The 18842-nt window shown below is 51.9% G+C and overlaps 1 protein-coding gene across 1 annotated transcript; it reads right to left on the reverse strand.

The window, feature by feature from the left end:
• Positions 1-2458: 2458 nt before the first annotated feature.
• Positions 2459-17431, reverse strand: PLVAP (plasmalemma vesicle associated protein). Its single transcript, XM_008580561.1, has 6 exons — positions 17027-17431; positions 10553-10649; positions 9742-10454; positions 7601-7661; positions 7364-7445; positions 2459-3129 (listed from the first exon to the last, which is right to left on the reverse strand). Exons 1-6 carry the CDS (start codon positions 17393-17395, stop codon positions 3123-3125), a joined length of 1329 nt encoding a protein of 442 aa, XP_008578783.1. The 5' UTR covers positions 17396-17431; the 3' UTR covers positions 2459-3122.
• Between the last annotated feature and the right edge of the window lie 1411 nt (positions 17432-18842).

Here is an 18842-nt window from a genome sequence, read left to right on the forward strand (position 1 = left end):
TTCCAAGAAGGGTGAGGTGGTTTGTGGGAAGCAGCTATGGGGGTTATTTATAGAGGTCACAGGAAATCCCCAAAGAGTCAGAAGCTCTCTTGGCTGCTGGACCTCAGGGTCAGGGAGGGGGCCCGATCTGCCAATTGCTGCCTGCCTGGTGCTCAGCACCCACCCGGCCCCCAAGGAGCCACCAGCCTGGGAGAGTCAGAGCTTCAGGGTCAGGGCTGCAAAGAGGGAAGGGTGAGGCTGGCGGGCCCAAATGGGGAGCAAGGGCTGTACATGGGGCATCAAGGAAGGCTTTCTGGAGGAGGGGGTCTCTGGAGCTGGGCCTTGCATACAAAAGAGTTTGTCAGGCAAAATAAAGGTATTCTCATCTGAGTGCACTGCAGAAATTAAAGCTTGGTATTTTTTTTTTTTTTTTTTTTAAAGATGACCGGTAAGGGGATCTTAACCCTTGACTTGGTGTTGTCAGCACCACACTCTCCCAAGTGAGCTAACCGGCCATCCCTATATGGGATCCGAACCCATGGCCTTGGTGTTATCAGCACCGCACTCTCCCGAGTGAGCCACGGGCCGGCCCCAAGCTTGGTATGTTTTTAATAAGAGAATTGAATGTTCAGGACAGCTGGAGGCAAGGGCTGCACTGTGTGTGTGCGCATGTGGCACAAAAGGGTTGAGGAGCTGGACTTCATCCCAAGGGTAATGGAGAGCCACTGAGGGTGTGTGAGCAGGAGAGGGACTTGGTCGAATTCTGTGATGGAAAGACCCCTCTGGAGCAGCACAGAAGCCATACTAGAGGCAGAGACTGAGGTACAAGTCTGCAAAGGCCGAACCAGGGATGGTATATCCTGGGATGTTCTGGATGGGTGAGACTGAAGAAGGTCCAGAGAGTTTAGAATTATTATTATCACACCCATTTCTTGGATGGGAAAATGGAGGGTGAGATCGACCGAGCCAAGATTCAAACCCCGGAACATCTGGCTCTGGAACTCCAGATCAGGCCTCCTGTGGTTGCTGGGACCAGCCGGCATCCGTGTCCCCACAGGACTCCAGGCTGCTTGGGCAGTAGGCTCAGGGTCAGGGACATCCCTCCTTCCCTGGGGCCTCTGTCCCAGCCTGTCTGGGCAGCCTGGTGGGGCTGACCCCCCTGCCCTGGCTTGGCGGAGCCCCAGCCAAGTGTTTCCTGCAGCGACGTCTCTCTCCCGCATTTCCGTATCCCGGAAATATCGCTCCTTTGTCCTTCCAGACCAGCCTGCTCTAAGCGTGGCGCTGCCAGCCCTGTGTCCTGGTGACTCATCCCTTCCCTGTCCAGGGTCCCAGGGGATGGGCTGGGAGGGAATCAAAGGGGAAGGAGTGGGGGAGAAGTTTAGATACTCTAGACCACAATTTTTAGGCAGTTTTCCCCTCGATGGCCATTTGTTGTGTTTCCCAGAGTTTTTATTCATAGGAATAAAGTTTCAGGAATGGGGCTGCTGTACTCCTTTAATTTCATTGCCTATCCCCAAATTAGTTTCTGGAAGGGTCGTGGTATGATTTGCATTTCTACCAGTCCTGCAGGAAAATACACTTTTCTCCACATCTTTGCCAGTAGTAGGTGTTAGGGATTTTCCATCTTCCCCCAGCCTGTTGGGTGCAACATGGTTTCCCCATGCTCCCACAATTGGCTTTTTCCTGGCTGCTGGCTAATTTGGTGATATCAGTGAGTTAAAGTGCTCCCAAACTAGGCATTTGTACACTTTCTGGCATCTTGTCTAACCACAAAAACAAAACACAAAACAAATGGCCTGGGGCTTTTGTGACATTGCTGCTGGAATCATTCTGGGGAGGAGGAATTCCTGGTACTCACTGTAGGCTGTGCTGTTTCAGCAATTGTTGGCAATACCTGGGGAATTCCTTGCAAACCTAGAAAAACCAAAGCTACAAATGGATATCTACTTTAAAAAAAAAAAAAAAAAGATGACCAGTAGGGGGATTTTAACCCTTAACTTGGTGTTGTCAGCACCACACTCTCCCAAGTGAGCTAACCGGCCATCCCTATATAGGATCCAAACCCGTGGCCTTGGTGTTATCAGCACTGCACTCTCCCAAGTGATGTTGTCCCATGTGGTTCTTTGTAGTCATTTCATTAACCCCTTATTGGCAGTGACTTTGCTATTTTCTTTCCTATATTTTTTGGTGGCTGGCTGGTCCAGGGATCTGAACCCTTGACCTGGGTGTTATAACACTGTGCTCTAACCAACTGAGCCAACCGACCAGCCCAGCTTTCCTATTTTCTGTTCACATGTAGAAATGCCTGTGCCTTGGGGGATGCTGGTGACCCCCACCCCGTGTTTTTTCCAAGTAGAAGAGTCTTTGGGCTTGGGGACGTTGTGGAGGCAACTTCTCTGACTTTCTATCTTCTTTCTAGTCTTTTCTCCCTCGTGGCCATACAGTACCTTTTCAAAGCAGAAATCACAACTCTGGAGTCTTTCAAGGGATTTGCTAATATTTATTAAGTGCTGCTAACATTAGGGGCCACAGGCAGGGCTGGGCATGGGGGGAGAGGAGCAGCTTCCCTCATGGGCGACCCTCACCCCTGGACAGGTTGCCGTGGCGGGGGCCTAGAAGCCCCCGGGCGGGCATCGGAGGTGAATGGCTTCCTGTTCTCACCTCCTGGCTGGGCGCTGGGGATGGGAAGCGAGGGCAGATAAGGAAGTTGGAAGAGGGGGGTGGCAGGGCACAGGGCTATGCAGGACAGGGATGGGGTGTGATGCTGTGGGCATCTTGACCCGTGTGCCCCAGGGGGAGGTGACACTGGGCGAGGGTTGGGTAGAAGGTGTGTGTGAAGGGAAATGTGCTTGTGTGATGTGGGTGCCGTATCTCTGTCCAGCATTGTCACTGTAAGTGTGTGAAGTTGTCACTGTGTCTGTGTGATTTATGATGTCACTGTGGCATGATGGGTGAGAGATTGTGTGGCGTGGGTGTGGGGCTGTGAGAGAGTATTATGGGGTGTGCACGTGGGAAGTGGTCTGGCTGCGGCCCAGGGCTCAGGGGCGCCGGAGGGGGCTGTGTCCGGTGCCGTGAGCTCCTCGCTGCACTGTGTCTGCAGACTGGCCAGTTGGGGCCACCCTCGGTCCTCTGGGGCCAGAGTCTCAGCCACTAGGGCAGGAAAGGGATGGAAACACAACCGTCGGTCAGCCAGACAGTTTGCTGGAAGGACAAACTTCACTGGGTCCTGGCTTCTCATCCTCAGAGGAAACAAGACGTCCTGAGGACACTGGTCCTGCCTCCTTCCACCCCTGGCCCCAATTTGCTCTCAGGGACCCTACAGCTCCTTCAGGGTTCACCTTCTCTGTTAGACACCTATGTGTTGAAACTCCCTGGGAGGGTGAGACTGAAGTCTGTTCCTCCCTATGACACAGATGAAGAGACTGAGGTTCAGAGAGGCCATCTCATGAACCCCAAGCCTCTGTTGCAGCCCGTCAAACTCTCCCCTATGCTCCTCTTCCCCTGGTCTCCGAGGCAGGGCCTCAGTCTCCCTCTTTTGTCCACACAGAGTTGGTCCAGGGCCAGCCCCTCATGTGTTCCCAGGAGGGTTTTTCTAATGAGCCTGCCCCCGCTCACACGCCCTCTGTGGCTCCCCAGCGCCCTCAGGACAAAGCCCAAGACTTGAGACCTGGCATTCAGGGCTCCACCCTCTGTGCCTCTGCCAGGCCTTCCCATCAGGGACTCAAAACCTGCCAAAGTCCCAACAATTCCAAGAGCCCTCACGCGGCTTCCGTCCCCCACCCCCAACCCCCACTGCCTTTGCATGAGCCGTCTCACTGTCTGGAATGCCCTTCCCCCTCCTGGGCCTGGCAAAGGTTCTTATGAGGGGTCAGGGGTTGGCGCAGAGACTGTTTCCTGGTGGGGGAGGAGGGGGCTGCAGCCAAGTCCTGCTTCCGCTGGCCCCCTCCCTTCCTTCCCCAGCTCTTCCCTGGGGCCCCAGTGGCCTCACGTTCCTTGGCTGGCTCCAGTCCCCCTCCCTGGCTCCAGACTCCATCCTCAACCAGAATTCACCCAGCTCCAGGCCAGGCTCTGGCCAAGCCCTTATATCCATTCTTCATCCTCTCCCGCCCACTGGTCTGTAAGGGAACGTTGTCCCTCCACATTTTTTTGGAGACTGAGGCCCTGAATCCCCCATCATCGCTCATCTGGAACAGTGCAGTCACTTCTGTCCTGGTCCCCAGCTCTTGTCCTCATCACCCACAGTCTGTTCTCCCACAGTGACCAGAGGGAGACTGTGGATGCCTGAGCTGGGTCAGGTCCCTCCTCTGCTCACAGCCTTCTCAGGACTCCCAGAGTCCTCACAGCCACAGGCCTTGCCTGATTTGCCCTGTCACCTACCTTCTGTCACCTCCTCCTACTCTCCCCCTAGATCACTCCACTCCAGCCACACCAAACTCTTCACTCAGATTCACCAGGCATGGTCCTGCCTCAGGGCCTTTGCACAGGCTGTGCCCTCTGCCTGGTGCGCTTTTCCTGGGATCCCTCTGTTGTTCCCCCTCCACCTCCTTTACATGTCTGCTCAAACATCACCTCCTCGTGAAGCCTGCTATGGCCCCCATGGAAAATTCCAACCTCCTCACACTCCCTCATCCCTTTTTTGTTTCGCCCATCACCAAGGGGCTCTCAAACGACACATTCGTGTGGCTTATCACCCCTCTCCCCTTCTAGATGATGAACCCCACAGGGGTAGGGGTTTTGTGCCTTATTCCCCGCTGTGTCCCCGGCACCTGGCATCATGCCCCGCACCAGCAGCGGCTCAATAAATACAGTTGAATGAACAAATGAATCACAATGTTGATGACAATGAACTTGAGCAGCATTCAAGGTATGCCTGGCTCAGAACGAGGGCTGAATGCATATCGTGAGCCCTTCACATGACAATTTTCACCACACCCAGGCACATGCCCCCTGGACCAAGATATATTTCATATTTGTCTTTATATCAATTGTTTTTAGACTTGAATTTATCTCTGAATGACACTCAGTCTCACCATCTAAAAGAAAGCTGGTGCACTTGCCATTTGTAGAAAATGACTTTAAAATGTCCAATTAGAGAGCTGGCCAGTTATAGAGTGTGGTACTGATAACACCAAGGTCAAGGGTGCAGATCCCCATACCGGCCAGCTGCTGGAAAAAAAAAAAAAGAGCTGGCCAGGTCAGTTGATTAGAGAGTGATGCTGATAACACCAAGGTTCAATCCCTGCACTGGTCAGCAAAAAAATAAAAATGTTCCAGAAGAGCTAGACCTTGTGCTCAAGTGTAGTGGACGCTGGGCCTGGGTCTGGCCTCGATTTTTTTTTTTGGTGGCCAGCCAGTCTGGGGATCTGAACCCATGACCTTGGTGTTATAAAGCTGTGCTCTAACCAACTGAGCTAACCGGCCAGCCCTGCCCTTGACCTGTGAACATGGGGGATGCACACGCGTCTGGTGGGTGTTAGGGCAAGTTAGTATCTGCTGAGAATTTCTGGAGGTGCAGAATGAACACCAGCAGAGGAATCAACTCTCCCAGTGCACGGGGAGGGTGGTTTGATGCTGGGCCTCGGCCCTGGCCTCAGATGAGGTGCATCAAAAATTCAGACATTGAGATTCTAAGGCCAGTGGCCCGCTCCACATTGCCTGGTGTGTGGCTGGCTGAGCTGGGACTCAAACTCAGAGCCGATGCCCTGGCCCACTGGGCCCTGGCCCCTCTCTCAGGGGGAAGGGAGTCGACGCTAAGCCCAGCAGGCCAGAGCCCTTCCTGCGACCCTGAAGAGAGAATCAGGAGGGGCCCAGGCTTAAATGCACATTGTTCTCTCAGCAGGGGGACGTCATTTGGGGTAAACATGTCAAGAGCTTCCCCGGTTCTCAGCTGGGGCCCTGACAGTCCTGGGCCTGGAGCCCAGCCCTGACCCTGACATGCCACCGCCACGTGACCCCAGGCTGGTCACTTCCCTGGGGCCTCAGTTTCCTCCTCTGAGAAATGGGATAATAATAGAAACTCCTTCCTTGCCACGAGGGCTTTGGGCCAAGATGGAGAGAGGAAAATTGTGTTTGCTCGGGGCGGGGGTCTCTTCCCCACCTTCTCATTTCCCACCATGTGGGGCTGAGGGCTTTGTCCCAGGCACAGCCATCTGGAGCAAAGGGGGTGAGCTCCCTGTCGAAGGGAGTGTGTAAGAAGAGGCGTGGTGGAGGTGGGGAACCCTGGGGGGTTGGCAGCAAAGCCTCTGGAAGTCTGTGTGGCTGCAGAGCCTGCACTGAGCACCTAAGCCTGTGATAGACCCGTGCTGGCAAGAGCCTGGTCTCAAAGCAGTTGCAGGCACAGTCTTGGGGTTCAAAGGGATCTGACTCAAAATCCCAGCACCTCCCTGAGCCTCAGGTCCTCAGCTGTAAGTGGGAATGCCAATCCCTGACTCCTCGCTCAGTGGTGTCATATGGTCCTGAATGGAGTAGCCACGACCCAGAGGTGGTGAGCACAGGGTGTTCTTGGGGCTGTGGCCTGAGTCACCTTCCCTGTGACGCACAGGGTGTTGTCCAACGGATGACCAACCCTAGGAAGTTGTGAGGGGGCCACAGACATCGAGTTATGAGCGTGCCAGATGCCCTCAATGCATCCTACCGAGGCCCCTGTCCCTTGCCGTGGCCATTTGCAGACAGCACTTTACCGTGAGATGTGTTTCCAGGTACCCAACTTCAGAGACTCATTTTTGTAGAGGTAGAAAGTGAGGCTCAGAGGTCGCTCCTCTTTGCTCCTTCCACTCCAGTTAGTTTCCCCCACCCTAGTGCAGCCTCCAGGCCGCTGACCTGGCTGTTCCTGCTGCCTGGAACACTGTTCCCCCGGCTTTCCTCCAGGGTCAGCTCCTCCCCATCCTCCAACTCAAAGACACCCTCCTCACCAAGGCCCTCCCTTGCCTGTTCAGAGTCTGATCACCTGGGTTCATGTCCCAGCTCTGCTGTGTTACCTGGGGCATGATGCACGCCTTCTTTGTGCCTCACTTTCCTCATCCAGAAAGTGGGGATGATAGTAGCTCCCTCAGCAATCAGGCTTGTGAGGAGTGATGACTTCGTCATGCAAAGTGCTGGGAGCTGTGCAGAGCTCACAGTAAGTGCCTACTAATTGTAGGCTCTTGAGTCATCTTATTGTGACTCATTGTCTGTCTTGCCCAGTACTCTGAGTTTCATGAGGACAGAACCGGGGGTGTCTTGGTTACTGCTGTGTCCCCCAGGCCCAGTGCAAGACCTAGTACACAGCAGGTGCTCAATTAAGGAAGCAGTAGGTGTGAGATCAGCCTCCCTTCACCCTCAGTCTTGGTCCCAGCCTCACCCACAGTCCTGAAACTGAACCGCCTTAGGCCGTCCAGTGCCTTACCTGGATGAGGCTACAGCGTTGCCTGCAGGGGCCCGCTGGGACTCCAGGATCCTCTTCTTGAATTCTTCCAGGCCAGCTGGGTCTGTGGAGAGAGGGAAAGATTAGGCTGGGCCCCAGCAGCCTCCATCCCTGGGCTAGGGTGGGCTGGCAGCTGGGAGAGTGGTGGTGGGGTGGGGCGGGGTACCGAGTGGAAAGGACCCCTCCCCCCACTTGCTGTCTTTGCTCTCAGTCACTCACCGATGGTCTGCGGGTTGGGGGCAGGACCCACAGGTCTTGGCAAGGGCACCATCGGCTGCGACTGTGGGAAGAAGCGTAGAGGGCGGTTGGCGGGAGACCCTGACCTCGAGTCCCAGGGACGCCCCTGCCCCTCTGTGCCCTTCCAAACCTGAGTCTCTGAGGTCCTTCCTGAGTAGTCTAACAGATCCCCATGTAGACGGACCCACATGATAACGGGTGTACAATCACCTGCACCCAACGTAAGCCCTCAGATGACCTGGAGACTCCAGGGACTGGCTTCCCTTGGCAGTCCCCAGAGACCCCACTCTGCAGAGCTGGCCTGTCTCAGTCTCCATCACAGCATCAGTACCAGCTTGACTCCAAACCATGACCCCAACTGAGTCCACCCACCCATTCCGGCTCCCCTCCAGACTGAAGGCGACCTGCTCTGTAAACTCACTGGACCCGGATCCTAAATGCCATCCCCTGGAACAACCCTGAGCCAATCCCCCAAAACCTGAAATCTAAAGCCAATTCTGAACTCAGTCACCTAAAATCTGATCCCAACATGAAAATGGAACCTTCCTTATAATAAAGCCCCAACCTAAACCCAATCCCAATTACAAAACTGATCTGACCATGTTTTTGGATCTAACTCTGACTCCAACCATCTCCTAGGCCTGACTACTGTGAAAAATCCAACTCTCAACCTCGTTCCCCCCAGCCCCAGCCCTGGGCTCCACCATGACCACCATAAACACCTTCCAAAGCCACACTCAACCCCAGGTCAACCTTAGACCCCACCCTAAGCTTGTCCGCATTCCCAATCCCACCCCAAACTTCACCCCAATCCTAAGGTTCTATGGAGCCCTGATCTTAACATCCAAACAGCCCTAAGCTCATCAGTCATGCCAAAACCGCATCAATCTGGCCCCACCCCAAGATTGGTATCCACACCAGCTTCTACTCTAGATCCAGCCCTGACCCTCAACCCTACCCCAATGTCTCCCCAACCTTGACCAAGGGTCACCTAATCCTTCAATTTGAATATATACCAACTGTAGCCCAACTCAACCCTTCACCAGTCATCCACAACACAATCCAACCTCAACTCCTAATCCATTGTCAATGCCAATCCTGATCTTAATGCCAGTGAAATCCTAAATTCACCCTTGAGCCCAAACCTCTAGTCATCTCTAGACCCACTGGCCACCTACACCCACCACAGCCTCAACTCCAGCTTCAAACCTTCAATGCAATCTAATCCCAAAGCAACTAAAATCCTAGATTCATGCCTCACCCAATCCTAGACCCAATAGCCACCCTATATGAGACCTCTGACTCAACTTTTAACCTTTTCTCACAATCCAAACTCCAAATTCAACCCCAGGTCTAAGATGAATGAAATCTTAAATGGAACCCTAACCACAACCCAAACCAACTCCAGACACAGCAGTGACCAAAATCTCATCTCAGCCCAACTTAAACATGAGTTAGATGTCCACATTAATTCATCCTTTAGACATCCTGACCCTGATATCACTCCCTACCCTAACCCAACACCCCTGATTCTTCAACTCAATTTAAATACATCCCAACACTGACCTCAGCCTCAATCCCAACCCCAACCCTAGATGAATCCCTAAACCTAACCTTAAACTAATTTGAGGTCCATCAGCCACCCTAAACTCAAACCCAGTCTCAGTGTCAATCTTTTCCCAATGTCATTCCTAATTCCAAACTCCACTCCAATCCTAATACCAATAAAATTCTACAGGATACATAATTGTAATCCTAAAACCAACTCTAAGAGTCAATAGCCACCTACAGATCACCCCAACCTCAATTCTAAATCCACCCTCCATGTCTCAGCTCAACCCGATCCCAACACAATTGACATTCTAGGTTCACCCTCTCACCCAACCCTAGACCCAACAGCCACCCTACCTCCTCTGGTTTTAACCCTACCCCCTTTCTCAGTGCCCATCCCCATTCTGTCCCAATCTTAATGCCAGTGAAAGTGTCAAGGGAGTCCTAACCAACCCAACCAAGACGGGGAAGCCAGCTTCAAACCCAAGTCCAAACTCAAGTTCAACATCACCTCCAACATGGCGTCTAGACCCAACTCCAACGCGGCCTCACTCTGGAGCCCGCCAGCCCACCTTGGCCTTGATGCAGGTGTCCAGGGCTGAGTTGGCGACGGCTAGCTGCATCTTGAGCTGATCCACCTCCTTCTTCTTCACCTCCAGCTCCTTGGCCAGGTTGTCCCTCTCTTTCCGCAGTGCCGCCTTCTCCTCCAGGGCTAGCTGGGTCTGCCTGGCACATTCGGCCTGGAGCTTGGCCTCCCGGGCCTGAGCCTCCTTCTCTACCTTCTCTTTGGCCTCGTGACTGGCCCGCAGGCCCTGCTCGGCTTCCAGCTTCTGGCGCTGGAGGTCTGAGTTCTCACGGGCCACGCGCTCGATGCCCGCCCGCAAGCTCCGGGCCAGGTCCTCCACCTTGGCGCTCATGAGGCTGGGCATTTGGTCACAGCTCCTCCGGATGGAGGCCACTTCTGAGCCCAGGAGAGGGTAGTGATTGTAGCTCAGGGTGTCCAGGGAGCGCGGGATAATGGAGTCCCTCCACAGGTTGCGCAGATCCGTCTCAAACTTGTCCTTGTCCAGCGGGAGGCAGAGGGCCTGCACCTTCTGCAGCTGCTCCTCGGCCAGCTGTCGCTCCTGCCGCATCTGTTCCCGGACCTTGCCGCACTCGGCCAGCTGGTCCTCCACCACTCGCTTGCTCAGTGCCAAGCCCTCCTTGTCCTTGGTGCACACCGCCTTCTCCTTGTCCAGCTCCACCTCCAGCGTCTTGGCCTTCTGACCCAGCATGAGGAGCAAGGCTGAAGGGACAGGATGGTGAGACCCAGGAAGGGTGGGAGCTGCCCAGAGCACTGGACGGGGGAGTCCACCACCCCGCTCACCACACCCTGTCACTCACCGTCGCAGCTCTTGTTTGTCTCCTTGAGTTGCTCCTGGCACTGTTTTTCGCTCAGAATGATGGCAGCCATGTACCGCTGGTTATTCATGTAGATGACCTGCCCAATGAGGAGGGGGACACAGGACAGAGCTCAGCCCAGGTGGGGCATGTGGGTGGGCTGGGTTGGCCAAATTCATAAGGGGTCCTTTATAGGCGATGTTGGACTGATCTTCAAAAGTTTTTAGTGACAGGGGCTGGGTGGTCAGCTCAGTTGGTTAGAGTGCAGCCTTATAACACCAAGGTCATAGGTTCTGATCCCCGTACTGGCCAGCCACCAAAAAAAAAAAAAAAAAAGGTTTTTACTGTTAATACTACACAGCCATAAAAAGGAATGCAGTACATATACGAGGGGTCTTCAAAAAGTTCATGGAAAGACCCACATTACCTTTCAATTCTGTTTTTCCACAAACTTTTTGAAGTATCCTTGCATATGCTACAACATAGATGAAACTTGAAAACATTACACCTGCATTTATAGTCAACTAATTTTTTTCTCCTCCTATTAGTCAGGTAGGCCATGTGCCACATTCCTTTGTTTTTAAAATTATTTTTAGTAGACACATAGCAGTGGTACATATTTATGGACTACACTGTGATATTTGGATACCTGTATACAATGTGTAATGATCAGATCAGGGTGATTAGCATACCCATCACCTCAAACATTTGTCATTTCTTTGTGCTGGGAGCATTCAGAATCCTCTCTTCTAGCTATCTGAAATGATACAAGGGTACTTCAAAAAGTTTACGGAAAGACATATCTTTTTTTTAATGTTTGCTCTGTGTTTTTCGGGGGCTGGCTGGTACAGGGATCTGAACCCTTGGCCTTGGTGTTATAACACCTGCTCTAACCAACCGAGTTAAAAGGCAAGCCCTGTCTTTTTTTTTTAAAAGATGACCGGTAAGGGGATCTTAACCCTTAACTTGGTGTTGTCAGCACCACACTGTCCCAAGTGAGCCACCCGGCCATCCCTATATAGGGATCCGAACCCATGGCCTTGGTGTTATCGGCACCACACTCTCCCAAGTGAGCCACGGGCTGGCCCTATCCTTTAATTCTATTTTTCCATGAACTTTTTGAAATACCCTCATGCAATAAATTGTTAACAATAGTCACCCTGCAGTGCTATAGAAATCTAGAACTTTCCCCTCCTATCTAGTTGTAATTTTATACCCATTGATGAACCTCTCCCTGTCTTCCACTCCTGGTCAACTGATTTTTGACAAGAATGCTGTTATGGGCTGAATTGTGTCCCCACTCAAATTCATATGTTGGGGTCCTAACCTCTAGTACTTCATCACCGTATTTAAAGGTAGGATCTTGGCTGGATGGTTAGCTCACTTGGGAGAATGTGGTGCTGGTAACACCAAGGTCATGGGTTTGGATCCCTGTACTAGCCAGCCACCTCCCCCAAAATAAATAAAATAAAAGTAGTGTCTTTATAGAGGTGAATAAGTTATGATGAAGTTTTTAGAGTGGGCCCTAATCCAATATGACTGGTGTCTTTATGAAAAAGGCGAATTTGGGGGCTGTCCAGTTAGCTCAAGTGGTGTTATAACACCAAGGTCAAGAGTTTGGATCTCCTTACTGGCTGGTTGCCAAAAAAGGGGGGAATCTGGACATAGAGACACACACAGGGAAGTCCGTAGGAAGAGACAGGGAGAAGACGGCCATCTACAAGCCAAGGAGCGAGGTTAGAGGCAGATTTCTTCTCTCACAGCCCTCAGAAGGAGTCAACCCTGCTGACACCTTGATCTCAGACTTCTGGCCTCTGGAAGTGTGAGAAAATAAATTTCTGTTATTTAAGCCATAACATAGTACCCAGTCTGTAGTGTCCTTATAAAAAGGGGAAAGTACCCAGTCTGTGGTACTTTGCTATGGTGACCCTAGCAAACCAATACAGGTGCAAAGACCATCCCATCGGGGAAAGAATAGTGGTGGGACAAAAGGACATCCCCATGCAAAGGAAAGAATCCAGACCCCTACCTCACACCATATACAAAAGTTGATTCACGGTGGCTCAAAGACCTTAATGTAAGAGCTAAAACTATAAAACTTCTTAGAGGAAATGTTAGGTGTTAAGTCTTTGTGACCTTGGATTTCTCAGTGGTTTCTTAGATGACACCAAAAGTATGAACAACAAAAGAAAAAAGTAGATAAATGGACTTCATTAAAATTAAAAACTTTTGTGCTTCAAAGGACACTGTCGAGAAAGTGAGAAGACAGCCCACAGGTGGGAGAAAATATTTATGGATCAGACAACTGCTAAGGCACTATTATCCAGAATATATTTTTAAAAACTTATAAGGGCTGGCCCGTGGCTCACTTGGGAGAGTGCGGTGCTGATAACACCAAGGCCACGGGTTCGGACCCCATATAGGGATGGCCGGTTAGCTCAATGGCTGAGCGTGGTGCTGACAACACCAAGTCTAAGGTTAAGATCCCCTTACCGGGCATCTTTTTCGTATAACTTCGTATAATGTATGCTATACGAAGTTATTACGGCTCAATGGCTGAGCGTGGTGCTGACAACACCAAGTCTAAGGTTAAGATCCCCTTACCGGGCATCTTTTTCGTATAACTTCGTATAATGTATGCTATACGAAGTTATTACGGCTCAATGGCTGAGCGTGGTGCTGACAACACCAAGTCAAAGGTTAAGATCCCCTTACCGGTCATCTTTTATTACAAAAATAAAATAAAATAAAATACATAATACTAAAATAAAATAAAACTCTTATAAATCAATAATAAAAAGACAACCAAATTTTTAAAAAATGGGCAAAAGATCTGAATAGATATTTCTCCCAAGAAGATATACAAATGGCCAACAAGCACACTGAAAGATGTTCAACATCATTAGCCATTAGGGAAACGCAAATCGAAATTGCAATGAGATACCACCTCACACCCACTGGGATGGCTAAAAAAAATGCACAGAACCCCAAACTGAACAGTAACAAATGTTGATGAGGATGTGGAGAAATCAAAATTCTCAGACAACACGGGTGGGCCTGTGAAATGGTGCAGCTGCTTTAGAAAACAGTCTGGCAGTTTTTCAGAATATTGAACATAAAATTACCATACAGCCCAGCAGTTCCACTTTTCAGTGTATGCTCAAGAGAAGTGAAAACATGTCCACACAAAAATTTGTACACAAATGTTCACAGCAGCACTACTTACAGCAGCTAAAAGGTGGAAGCAACCCAAATGTCCATCAACAGTAGAATGGGTAAACACCATGTGGTCCATCCACACAATGGAATATTATGCAGCCGTGAAAAGAAATGAAACCCTGACACATGCTACAACGTGGATGAGCCTCAAAACCATCATGCTGGGCCAGCCCGTGGCTCACTCGGTAGAGTGCGGTGCTGATAACACCAAGGCCACGGGTTCGGATCCCATATAGGGATGGCCGGTTCGCTCACTGGCTGAGCGTGGTGCTGACAACACCAAGCCAAGGGTTGAGATCCCCTTACCGGTCATCTTTTAAAACAAACAAACAAACAAAAAAATAACCCATCATGCTGAGCGAGAGAGGCCAGACACAAAAGGCCACACAGCGTGTGATTCCATTGATACCCCCCATCATGCTGAGCGAGAGAGGCCAGACACAAAAGGCCACACAGCGTGTGATTCCATTGATATGAAATGTTCAGAACAGGCACATCAATAGAGACAGACAGCAGATTAGTGGTTGTCAGGGGCTGGGGGAGGGAAGGTGATGGGCACGAGGCTTCTTTACAGGGTGATGAAAATGTTCTAAATGCATTGTGGCGATAGATGCACAACCTTTTGAATGTACTAAAAATCTTTGAATCGTACACTTTAAATGGGTGGATTATATGGTGAGTGAATTATATCTTAATAAAGCCGTTTTTATTTGTTTATTTAAAAAATATTTTTAAAGGATGACTGGTAAGGGGATCTTTTTTTTTTTTTTTAAAGATGACCGGTAAGGGGATCTTAACCCTTGACTTGGTGTTGTCAGCACCACACTCAGCCAGTGAGCGAACCGGCCATCCCTATATGGGATCCGAACCCGTGGCCTTGGTGTTATCAGCACCGCACTCTCCCGAGTGAGCCACGGGCTGGCCCTTAAAGCCGATTTTAAAGAAAGTATTTACAGTTCAACAATCGAAGGCCGTGCCTTTCAAACTTTGAAAGAGAACCCCGCGCAGAAATAGAACAAGCGAAGATATGAAGGAGAAAGGTTTGTCTTTCTGTAACTCTGTCCTTTCTCCTTTTGAACTTGGCACCTGGGGGAGAGGACAGAAATGATTTGAGAAGTTCCAGTGACTTCAGTTTTCAAAATCCTTAGACACAGAAGGGGAAAGTCTGCAGGTGCAGACAAAGCAACTTTGTCCCAAACATGAAGTGAGGAAGAGAGTTTCTTGCAGCTGGAGCAAGTGACGAGAGAGGGGACCACGTTCTGCTTCTCGGCCCCAACCCAGAGAGAAATGACGCCTCAAGCTTTGTCCCTGGGGTGGGTCCCAGTCCCTTAACACAGGCAGAAGTGGGGCACACTCTGAAAAATCGCCAAGTTACACTCCCCTTTCTCCTCCAGGGTCTCAAGGCCAGAAATGCAGTGGCATTTATAGAACATTTAAGAAAAATCATATTTTGTAGCACCTCCGGGACTGCAGCAAGAACAAGATTTAAACCCACTAGGATCAGACACACGGCAGGCTGCTTTGCCGGGGGTGGGGTGGGCAGTGGGCAGCCTGCAACTCGAAGGGCCCCAGGGTCCTCGGGGAAAACCCTCAGGGATTCCAAGCAAGAGGAATTTGTCAACCTGAAGCAAAAAAAAAAGCAAAAAAGCTATGATTTTCAAATTTTAAAGTTTTTTTTTTTAAAGATGACCGGTAAGGGGATCTCAACCCTTGGCTTGGTGTTGTCAGCACCACGCTCAGCCAGTGAGCGAACCGGCCATCCCTATATAGGATCCGAACCCGCGGCCTTGGTGTTACTAGCACCGCACTCTACCGAGTGAGCCACAGGCCGGCCCCAAATTTTAAAGTTTTAAAGGTGTGTAATATTCTATGATGGGGGAGTTCAGGGTTCTAGGGTGTGTGTGAGCAGCCAAAACTTTATGATCCTGGACCGGATGACTGTGAGTGTCCTGGAAGATCCAAATGGTCCAGTTCCCTGAAATTGAGATGTCTGAGGGGTGGGAGTCTGGAGCGGGAGACACAGCCCTGCCCTGGGGGTCTGAGGGAAGACATCTGGCCTTATCTGTGGGGTCTGAGGGGAAACCCACCCCATCTAGGGGTCTGAGTGGGGAGACACAACCCTCCCTTGGTGGTCTCAGGTGGGAAGGCAGCGTTCTGCCCCGGGGGGAAGGGTCTTCGCGGGGAGACACAGTGCAGCAGAAGCAGCCAGGACACCTCCTGTGGGAGACACCAAGGCTGCCCCCAGGGTCCCCCCACCTCCATCCTCCCCTCTCTCCCCACCCACCCCGAAGGAGGGGCCCTGAAGCCCGCTGTCCTCAGTCTCAGGGTGAACAGGATCCCCATAAGGGAGCGTGTGAATGAGAACTTGGGTGGTCGTTGAGTGTGTTGGACACATGCTGGCGGTGCGAGGGGACAACAGTCTCCACGCAACCCCCATGTGAGTGGCTGTGACGGTCCCTAGGGTGCCTGTTTCTTCCCCCTGGGGAAAACTACCTCCCCTCTCAGGCCTCTATTTCCCCATCTGCAAAAGGGTTTAGATCTTCTTCCTACCTCCTGGGATTCAGTGATGAGATGCTATTTCTAAAGCAGACCCCAGCATAAGGCACATGTGAGCCATTTTGGCCTATCATTATGAAGAATCAAATGCTCTGAGCTTTTACTGAGTCCGGTCTTATGGGCAGCCAGCATGGGCTGGCATATTCTGGGCACTTTATGTATATGAAGTCATGGGCTCAGGGCTGCCCGTTATCATGCGGTATGCTCAGCTCAGTTTGAATTCCAGATAGACAAGGGGTAGTTTTTCAACTTACAAATATATCCCAAATATCGCGTGGCATATACTTATACTTAAAAAATACATCACTTGGGCCGGCCTGTGGCTCACTCGGGAGAGTGTGGTGCTGATAACACCAAGGCCAACGGGTTCGGATCCCATATAGGGATGGCCAGTTTGCTCCCTTGGGTGAGCGTGGTGCTGACAACACCAAGTCAAGGGTTAAGGTCCCCTTACCGGTCATCTGGTTTGCTCCCTTGGGCGAGCGTGGTGCTGACAACACCAAGTCAAGGGTTAAGGTCCCCTTACCGGTCATCTTTTAAAACAAACAAACAAACAAAAACACATCACTTATCTACATGGGCTGCTCATGTAGAATGTAGGTCTGTGACTGTCCTTGTCTCATAGATAAGCACACTGAGGCTCAGAGGGGTGATGCGACTTGCCCAGGGTCCCCAAGATGCGTGTCCAGCCCACAGTCTTACCCGGTCACCCTGGCACTGGCGGAAGCTGGCGTTGATGCGGTCCAGGTCGCGGCGGGCGCTGAGTAGCATCTGCATGATGGAGTCCTTGGCGCGGGTGGTGAGGTTGAGCTCCTTGGACAGGTTGACCTGGGAGGCTGAGAGAGCCACGACCTGGCTGTACAGGCCCTCGGCCCGGCGCTCGGTGGCCTGCAGGTTGGACTCGGTGCTCATGTGCACGTTGCCATAGACCATGAAGAGGACGAGGCCCAGGATGATGAGGAATTGGATGAGCGAGACAAAGAGGAAAAAGTAGCGCAGGTAATACCAGCAGCCACGAGAGCCGCCCCCTGCCCGGGCATAGGACCCCCTGTGCTCCATGGCCAGACCCATCTGCTCCCAGGGCCCGCGGCCGGTGCGCCGTCCCTGCTCAGCTGCCTGGCCTGCTCTGCACCCGTGCAGGGGGGGTGTTTATATTACCCTTCTTAATACTTCCTCTGCCTGGCTCCTTCCTGGCCGGGAGGAAACGGGGGCTGCGGGTTATCACAACACTCCCACCCTGGCTGTGAGGGGATGGGGGGGGCAGGGGGGAGCCAGGGCACAGCTGGACCTCCTGATTAACGCTGGGTGGCACCAGCTGGGTGACTGGACTTCCTCAGCCTCTCGGAGCCTCAGTTTCTCCCCCTGCCTCTGCTCTGTGCCTGGTGCTGTTCTTAGCACTTGTTGGTATCATCTCATGTCATCGTCCCGGGCTTGCTGCTGTCCTCATTGTGCAGAGGAGGAAACTGAGGCATGGGGAAGAGAAGGGCAGGCCCCCTGGCTCACACCATTAGTTCACAGAGCTGGAATTATCTCCTGGCAGGGTGGTTGCAGATGTGTGCCCACCTCACTGGGGCAGAGCCAATTAAATGAGATAAAATGTGCAAACCAGTCAGCCCAGGGCCAGACGCGTGCAGTAGATGCTCAGTAATTGCACGTGGGGCCTTACAGAGTGCAGATCCGTGGATAGCAGTGGCACTAGCTCCCCGAGCTCTGTCATCCTACCCCATGCCCTACTCATTTGTAAGCTCGGATGAGGGATCTTGCCTGTCTGTGCCTCAGTTTCCTCCTCTGTGACATGGGGTGTGCTTGGTGCCCAGGTTACCCCGTGGCTGTGGGGCCGTGAGGAAGGATTTGTTGTTGTGATGATTACTATCATTTTCTGCTTGCAGTATTATTCGAGGTCTCCATTGAGACGGTAAACGGGAAGTGTAGCTAGGACGGGGTTGAGCTTTCTGCCTTCTGATGCTCAAAATCCCACAGGAATCTTCTGGGGTTATAGTGGGTCACCCCAGAATCAGGAATTCAGGGTAACCCTCCCCAGAGTCCCTTCTTTGGTTGCTGGTGATGCCAGGATCCCCCAACAGATGTCAACCCCATGCCCGGTCATGAGCAGCTCCCAGTCTTGGAAGACAAAGCAGGACACAGACACCCTAAGCCCTGTGGGGTCAGAGCTGGCTGGAGGGAGCCACAGAGGCAGGAAGTTGGAAAGGTGACTGGCCCTCAGACAGGTGACAGTCCTAGAATTGCTGTCCACCTCCTGTGGGGGGGCACAGCAGGGCAAAAGCTGGGGCATGAGGACCTGTCCTCTCATTATCTAGGGTAATGGAGTAGGGGGTGTCCTCGACAGCAGGGAGGGGTCCTCCAGGGTGGTGCTCAGTGAGGTGGGTATTGGGCTGGGAAGGAGGAAGTTCCCAGGGGTGGACAGGAAATCTCTGTCTGACCCCTGGCCTTTGCAGCTACCCAGTGATTCCTGGTTCCAGACACTTCCCAGGGGTGGGGGGAGGGGGGAAGGAGGGTT

The sequence above is a fragment of the Galeopterus variegatus genome, unplaced genomic scaffold (genome assembly GCF_000696425.1).
Source record: "Galeopterus variegatus unplaced genomic scaffold, G_variegatus-3.0.2 Scaffold2126, whole genome shotgun sequence".
Classification (NCBI taxonomy): domain Eukaryota; kingdom Metazoa; phylum Chordata; class Mammalia; order Dermoptera; family Cynocephalidae; genus Galeopterus; species Galeopterus variegatus.

Coding starts and splice junctions, on each gene's coding strand:
- PLVAP (XM_008580561.1), bottom strand. CDS start 17,395: ATGGGTCTGGCCATGGAGCACAGGGGGTCCTATGCCCGGGCAGGGGGC. Junction 7,662..9,741: donor ACACCTGCATCAAGGCCAAG/GTGGGCTGGCGG, acceptor TTCTTCCCACAG/TCGCAGCCGATGGTGCCCTT. Junction 7,446..7,600: donor CCCCAACCCGCAGACCATCG/GTGAGTGACTGA, acceptor CTCTCTCCACAG/ACCCAGCTGGCCTGGAAGAA.